Source organism: Diorhabda sublineata, chromosome 8 (genome assembly GCF_026230105.1).
Source record: "Diorhabda sublineata isolate icDioSubl1.1 chromosome 8, icDioSubl1.1, whole genome shotgun sequence".
NCBI classification, from domain to species: Eukaryota; Metazoa; Arthropoda; class Insecta; order Coleoptera; family Chrysomelidae; genus Diorhabda; species Diorhabda sublineata.
The window spans coordinates 12455832-12464425 of record NC_079481.1 but is presented as its reverse complement, the minus strand read 5'-3'; the positions used below and the strand labels follow the sequence as shown (position 1 = coordinate 12464425).

Genomic DNA, 8594 nt, shown 5'->3' with positions numbered 1-8594 from the left:
TCTGATATTCCTCATCCCGAGGTCTTTATAATCAGTTTTCCCTGAAGCAAGGAGACCAAAACGAAGTCGTAATTGTTTCAAACTAGAGAATCATGAAGCAGAGCAACGAGATTTAGAATCTTGTACAAAAAACTACTCTAACAATCTATATATACATGCTTATTCCACATACACAGAACTAGAGTTAAGAATAATTCTTTTATCTGCATTAACTGCAGGTTATTTTAGAATTAGTTCTTTCCCAGTGCCACTAAGAAACAGCACCATTAACTGGAAACCATCATTGGTGGATAGTTTATAACCACCGAGAAGAAGAAGAAACTATCATTATATTGGTTTGACATAAACTGAATATCCAGTATTCTTCCGAACTGCTATATTGAAATACGTATGTCTTTCTTCTATCTCATAAATATCGGAGTTTTAAATTGAATTTAAAGAGTAAAACAAGAATCTAAAGACTAATCTAAACATTTTGAGCACATTTTTTGAATAGTGCTTTAAATTTATCTATGGTCTAGGTTTACTATAATATATGGTATAGAATCTAAAAAAAGAAGAATGTGGTTATGGTTTTAAATTATGGCGGTATATTTTCAATATCTATTTATTGATAAAATATGACTGTTGTTTGTGATAAAAAGTATTTTTTTTGTTAAGTATAGTGTATAAATATTAGTTTTATAATTAAGCGAATTCGTGTTAATAAATCTTAAGGAAAATGAGCAGTAGCGATTTAACAGATTGTTGCATTTCTTTGGATAGTGATAAAGTGAATGAGAGGAAAAAGGCTCTTACAAAATTAAGTTCTATTTTAGAAAACCCTGATATATCTACCGAACTTAATGGCGAAAAAAATATTTCCTGGAGAAGACTCATAAAATCATTGCAGAAATGTCTTAAAAAAGTACTGAAGGTAAATGAAATAATTTGTTTTGCATCTCATTATAATTTTTTAGGATGCGGAAAAATGTTTCGAAGACGCGAAGAAAAAAAATATTTCTTCTGGAATACCAACAGTTTCCCTTTGCGCAGATATATTTGTTCAAGTTATTAATATGGCAATTAAAGAGGGTAAAACTTGAAATGAATATTACATATTTTTTAATATTTTTCACTTTTAATTTAAAATATGATCATTTTAGATGACCAAATAGACGTTTCTGAATTAATTCGATATATAATCGGTTGCTTAAACGATATGAAAATGAAAAAGTGTTACGAAAAACAATTCCTAATAATTGTACAAAAATATATTTTATTAAATCCCCGTTGCAGAGGGCAGCTCGATGTGAATGATTGGACAGGTAGGCTTACTATATATATTTCTGTTGGATTGTAGTAGATTTTTGGGGAGTCGTTTTGGCTTTTCAAAAACTCTCCACCTATACTTAGAAGATATTTTGTACGACTCTACATCTCATTGTTGTGCTTCAAAAATGCATAAACTCCCCCCAAAGGAGGCTATTTTCTGGGGCTTTTGTTTCTGTTTTCTCGAGGTTTGAATCATTCTAAGATAAAACCCTTCTAATTGTGAACCATTCACAAAAGATTGGTTCAAGCTGCATATTTTTGTAGATATAGAAAAAAAGGTTACTTCAGGATTTATTTTCAGGAATACTAGGAAATAAATTAAGATAACAGAAACTTTATTTTATTGTACATATCACTAACTGCTCACAATAATTTTATTTAAAGCGATTTATTCAAAAATACCAGTTGTGCATTATTTTTATGATGACATCTAGATCTGGACTAACTACTCTTGTAATTTTTTTAATCACAATAAGCCAATATTATTTTTAATAACTGCATTAGAAGTACATAGGATTTTTGCGATATATTGATTTTTGGCCAAATGGTGCACTTCTAAAATGGAAAGTTAGAACTGGCCAGAAAAAAAACGTTAGATAATTGTTAATAACAAATGGACTATGTGATGTAAAGAAAAAGTCCTTTGTAATTTTAAAGATAATGTGCTTCAAAAGATATATTCAAAATTTCAAGTCGATCAGTTGAAAATTGTCTGAGTTCAGCCAACCTAAAAAATTCTGTATTAAAATGAACAAGTTTAAAGGAGTATTAAAAATTTACGAATAATTTCGCAATATCCTTAAATAATGATGCTGAAAAACCGAGTAGTTAAAAATTTGTTCTAGCCATAATCTTCTAGGACATAATTTTTGAGATCTTAGGGATTTTTCGAAAATTCTAGGGTGGCCTAAGACCTCAATGTTTATTGATTTACAAACAGCTCTCCTTTCTTATAGCTTTTAATAATTTGAAATGCAGCATACAAAATTTAATTATTTTCAAAGCATTATCATTACAATAACAGCTACTTATTATTTTTTTTTTCAAACAAATACTAAATTTGAGGCTACAAGTACAACGGTAAAATAATCTATTGGCTAATCCCACTAATTTCCTTTCATTGTAGAAATTTATATTATGTTGAAATCATTGCTTGAGCAGTATAATGAGCATGTGGTGGTCACTAATTGTTTTATGACTTTAATTAAATACGGTCCTCTATGTGGTCTCCCTCCTATGCTGTTACGAAGAGAATTTGGTTTTTTGACAACGATATGTCATAAAGTTAATAATGGATCGCCGATATCCCTGCAAGAAAATATTTTGGAAACTGCCCTGGAATTTTGCAAACATGTAAGTCTTACACATAATAAGAACTCCTCTTTGTTCATTTATCATCTCATATAATTCCTTAACAATTTCCTTATTTTATACCTACCAGTATTAGGGTCGATTGGGGTAATTGAGGATAATGTTTCTTATTTTGGATTCTTTACAGATTTTATATATTTATATTTAAATTAGCAGTTTCGTTCCATTTTCGCCAGTTTTTTTTGTAAATTGAAGAGCGTTTAGGGTGAAAAAAGTAGATTTGACATGGCGGCCTGTTTACATTTACCTCAATTTCATAGGGGTAATTGTAAACAGACTTCTTTTTAACCATTGACCTTATCAAAAAAATTTCTGAGGTAAATCAAAACTAATTAAAATATAATCACTATTTAGGAAGAGCTTGTTTGATATAAATCATGTTCACATTTTACCTAAAATAGGTGCAGTTTGTAATATACACTGCCAAGCATAAAATTTGTTATTTGAGAAATTTTTATGTTCTGAATTGTTTTTTGATTGTAACATAGTTTACTGACTATTAGCTTGAATAAAAAACAAGTTTGTGTTGCTGAAAATTGTTTATTGAAAGTAATAGAAATGAAAAATTTTATTTTTCTATGATTGTTGTTGAAAAAAAAAAGAAATGTTCATTCCTGCTTGCACGTGACGGGGCATGCTTTGGATCATATTTTGGATCACATTCTGTGGATTACTGTCCCATTCCCGCACCAGTACGTTTGGGGGGGCCGGCACATGTCCATGTAATCGTCTGCCCATCTCATCCCAAATGTGTTTAATGGGAGTCTTCTCTAATAATAACCACAAATGGTATAACATAGTCTTCTACAACATTTATCAGGTACCTGGGCGTAGTCAACGTCCCATTTTCGAGAAAGACTTCAAAAGATATGCCTCCTTACACCATAACTGATCTTCCACCAAATAGAAGTCATTCGGCATATCTCTCGTACTCAGTCGATATACTGATGGACGATGAAGTTGTTGGCTATGGGATACGGATAGAACACACTAATGTTGATATTCTTCATTTGACAAGGTAAAAAGAGCAAATTAATATTTGGACAGGTTTTCTGAGAGTTTTTCTTTATTAACTGGGTATATGCCAGTATTTTTGAAACAGATATAATATTGTTAGGAACCATGGATTCTTGTGAAGTGATGCCGAACAATTCTTTTTGCTTACTCAGGCAACCACATCCTTGCCTAATCTGTTCTTTCCCAAACTTTACCAATTGTTGCTCACCCCAATTGATTTTATATCAAATGAAATAGAAATGGGTTGAATCGATTATTTTTATTTTGTTCAGACTGCCAAAGATAATAGAGTCTCGTGTTGTAAATTTGGAGAAGATATATTTTCAACGTTTATCAACATCTATGAATTAAATGGAAAACAAGAAAAAACAAAGGTTAGTTTAATTTGTTTTATTACAAATAATATTTCTATCTATTAACGCGATATTTTTTTAGGAGTTGATGGTGCAGTTTTTATTATTGCAAGTAATAATCCATCATCCAAATGGAGTTTCCGAAAATAATAGTTCATCTTACGCACATAATTGGAATCAATGGAAAAAGATATTGAAAACAATCTATAGTACTTTAATTAGTACGGAAATTCATTTATATTTCAAATGTTATCAAAAAAATACGTCGTTTTTCAAAATTAATGGAGAAAATATAACTTTGTGTTCTAATTTTACAAGACTTTTCGTTGAAATTAGTAAACAGGTGAATACGATTGAAGAACATCATTAAAATTATACAAGAAATTGAAATTATGTAAGGATTGATTTGTTATCAACAAAAAGGCCAATATTGCCTTCTTTAAAACTGGTTAGAACCTTCCTCTTCATATTTGAGTCATCTCTATTGTTTGAGCTAGGTTTCATAGTTTATAGTAATGGTCAAGGACCATTGAGCCTTTATGATAGGTCCATCATACTCCATTTGAAATTACTACTAAAATACTTTGAAAAGCCAATCAGGAACTTTGACTTCAACCTTTTGATTTCACTAGGCAAATTGTGAGACTTATATGAACCCCGCTGTACACTCGCCGATAACATAGTTTCTTCCTACTCCTTTCACCTGCAACACTCCAGGTCTTCCTTGATGCCTATAGTGTGGAAATGACGTCTTAGATAACCGTGAAGTGTAGTAATTGAGGCACAAGTTTCATCAATAAGTGCCTCAGTTTGTCTCATACTAGGTGTATCTATCTACCTCTACAGGACTTGTCTTGTCAGCAAATTGTTAAATAAAAATAAGAATATGTTCTGGGTTCATCGGTGGACTTGCCGGTCTCAATATATCTCAATATAGCGAATGAGTCCACGTCGTTGTTCCTCGAGTCACCAGGTAACCAAAATTTAATAGCCATCACTCACCAGTTCTTGTAGGACGTTCTTACATTCTAGCAGAAGCCTAAAGCACATCGTTTCAGCTTTTGTGACTTGTATGGCTGCTGTAATGTTCGAGCAGATTGAGATTACTTTGTATCTACAGTATCGATTGAGTATCCTATATCCAAAATCCATCACAGCTTAAAATACTGTAGTATGTTACCCAAGGGATAAAAATTCGTTTATTTTGTAGTGTCCTTTTGCCCCGACAAACCCGTTTATCCTCAAGCCATCTGTGGCTTTGCTTATTGTGAGCAATTTTCTTCCCAGGACCGACAGAGTGAAGTGAGAATACAATGAAATAATAAACTTATTTTAATATATTTAAATTCTACTAATAGATTTGAATCAATTAAAATTTAAAGTATGTACTAAAATATTTTTTCTTCCTATTTTAGTTATTCACTTATCCAGATTTAGATGTTTCTATGGCGGTAGATTGTAGTTTTCCTTCACAAAAGAGGCAAAAAACCGATTACAAACTCCATCATTTCATCGATAATATCAATGAAACAAAAAGTTGGTTATGGTACGTATTTTTGCATTTCTAATTAAAAACATCAAGTAACAATAATGAAAGTACATATATAATTTTTTTATAAAAAGTATGGTGAAACACATCGGAAAGTAAATTTCTTATCTACATAGTTCAGAGTGGTAAGACCCTGCTCTTTCTGTACCCTACCGAACAAACCTGTAAAATTCCATTTCCTAGTAATTTTATCCGTGACTTTCTATCGGTATTATGAGCTAATTATTTGTTTTCTGTCCCCTCAACCCTCTTCTTTTTTCCGGGCTTGGGACCGGCAACAGTGCTACTAGGCTACTCAGTTCACTCCAGAAACACTGGAGGCAGAGTTAAAAGCTGTGCTATGCCGATGACGCCATGATATGTGCCGAAAATGAAGATTCAAATTAGAAGGTCAAATAATACAACAAGGACATTTGAATTGACATGATGTAGATGTAGAATGCAAAAACGGCCCGATATGTTGAAGAAAAAACCACTTTTTTATCAAGACAATGAACCGATTCACAAGTCTATGGTTAAATTGAATGAACTACACTACAAATTGCTTCCTCATCTATCTTATAGTCAAGATATGGCTCCCAGTGACTACTGGTTATTCGCTGATCTCAAAAAATAACTCGCCGGTAAGACCTTCATGTCAAATGAAGAAATTACTGAAACTGAAGCCTATTGTGAGTCAAAAGACAAATTCAAAGAAGTTAGAGAAGCGTTGAAATTATTGTATTGCAAAAAAATATGTTTTCTTAGTCATGCGACTTATTGAGATATTTGGTGATACATCACAATAACGCTCCAAGGAGTACTAATTTCTATTATTATTTTTAGGATTCATCTAGTATGTTCAATAATAAAAACTTATCCTAATGTAATAGACATCACTGATTATGTATCCCTTTTAAAAATCCTCTCTACCATACAAATAGAAAATAATGAACATAACGTTATTGAAAATTTATATCGTTGCTTATCGACCATGCTCCACACGCAGGATCGTTTGGACATAAATTCCCACAAAGAAAAAATCAATCAACTTTGGAAACTCATCGGAAACAGCACAACGAGGTAAACCTACTGTTCGTTTCTATATTTTTTTGAATTTATTCTATATCGAGTCGTAAGCCTATTTAAAATCAATAAAAAGAATATAAAGCTCCACATATTATTACAATTGTTGTTTTGTATCAGCTTAAGTGCTCTAAAACCTCCTTGGTATTCTCCAATTATGTTGTCTCCATAATAATACTGATGTGGTGCAGTTGCTATTTGTCCTTGCTAGAAATTTTTGATCACATCTTAGAATGGTACAGAATCTAAGAATGACTATTATGAACAATCATCATTAGTTAGCCCCAAGATAATTTTACATGGGGTGCCATTACCGTATTTGTAAATCATACTTCGTAACAATTTTTTTTAATAATTATTTGTTTTTATATTATCTTTTGGTGATATGTATTATAATATTATAATTTGTACTTCCTGCTTGTCCCTGTTCCACATTCTCTCTTACTTCAAACAAAACTGACGAAATATTTCGTTTTTCAGGGCATTCGGTTTGAATCAACACAAAAATGCAACAGAAAAACTAATGGGTGAATTAATTTCTAGAGGAATAATTGATTTTGAAGACGTTCTTCCGACTTATCAATCGGAAGCTATAAATCTTTCATTACAAAGTATTAAAAATTTTAACGCTGGCTTACGTTTTATGATTTTAACTAACGATGTACAAAAAAAGAAACGTATAATGCAGTGTATTTTGAAATCGAAAAATTTACGAGAATACAAATATTTGTGTAGTAAAGAAACCGCTACATTCTTAGTGAAATTGACTTTTAAACAGTGGCAAACTGAACAAAATAATACAGAAACTAATATAGAATATAACGAATACGACGATATAACGAATATTTATTTAAAATCGTTATTAGACGAAAGTGTATTTCCAATCAATAAAAACGTAACGCCTGAAGATAGTTTTAAAAATACTCGAGACGTCGATTTCGAATCTGCCGCCATTCTCATTGAAACTCTAGAACAATTTATAACAAACGGTTTCGATACTGAAGAAATCATCTTCAGTAAAATAATCCTTTTATTAAATATTGCCAATTGTACTGTAGTATATCGAGTACTGCTACAAGAACGATGTAACAATTCTTGGTTCATAAATTTAGTGAATGAATTATTTAACAAAAAAATCATCAAAGATTTCACAATAAGTGAATATAAAAATGAGAAGGATACCAAGAGATTGATCGAATATATAAATATTTTAAACGAATTGTTTTCCTTGTGTATTTCCGATGGGATAATGATTGAACTTAAGGAATTATTTCCCTTCGATATACTCAAAATTCTGTTTAAAATATTGAATAAATTACAAAACGGTAAGTATTCATTTATTAGTTTCCTATACGAGTGATGTTCTTTCTAGTAGAACGTTACTAGTTCAAATAAATTTTTAAAAGTTAATTTTAATTATTTAAATCACTTAAACACTTACTCTAAACTATTCACTAACACTTAAAACACTAATTTATTTAAATATACTTTTCACTATCTCGATGTATTCGCGATGCCATCAAATTGTTTACTGATCATTTGGCAGTTAGAGACTTCCATTACTTTCAAGAATCTTCAATTTATTAAAAATCTTCAATTTATCTTAAACAAACAAAAAGTACTGTATAGAAATTGTTTTTAGAAAAACAACTACACTATAATGTAAACAAATCACACAAAAAAAAATAGCCGTCACAAAGAGCCATACAGAAGAAGATCTAACTACTTTCCTCTCAACAAATGATATACATGTACTCAAAAAATTAATAGAATGGAAAATCCTGAAAGGATAAGTATTATATTTAACGTACATAGATGTCAGGTTGTCTACACTATATATAGAAAATGTGTAAATCGTGAGAAAAAATAGAACTACCAGCAAAAATAGTGATATTTAATGAACTCGGCCCCTAATATTGAACGTG

The 8594-nt window shown here is 31.0% G+C and overlaps 1 protein-coding gene across 2 annotated transcripts in view; it reads left to right on the top strand.

Moving 5' to 3' along the window:
- The first annotated feature begins 555 nt into the window (after positions 1–555).
- Positions 556–8594, top strand: part of LOC130448152 (serine-protein kinase ATM) — a 38995-nt gene continuing 30956 nt past the window's right edge. For both annotated transcript variants that reach the window (XM_056785392.1, XM_056785391.1), the window contains exons 1-9: positions 556–907; positions 960–1074; positions 1146–1307; positions 2441–2667; positions 3975–4076; positions 4138–4398; positions 5471–5601; positions 6430–6666; positions 7150–7994. In XM_056785392.1, coding sequence (XP_056641370.1) covers positions 722–907; positions 960–1074; positions 1146–1307; positions 2441–2667; positions 3975–4076; positions 4138–4398; positions 5471–5601; positions 6430–6666; positions 7150–7994 — 2266 coding nt within the window. In that variant the 5' untranslated portion in view covers positions 556–721. The remainder of the gene's footprint in view (positions 908–959; positions 1075–1145; positions 1308–2440; positions 2668–3974; positions 4077–4137; positions 4399–5470; positions 5602–6429; positions 6667–7149; positions 7995–8594) is intronic.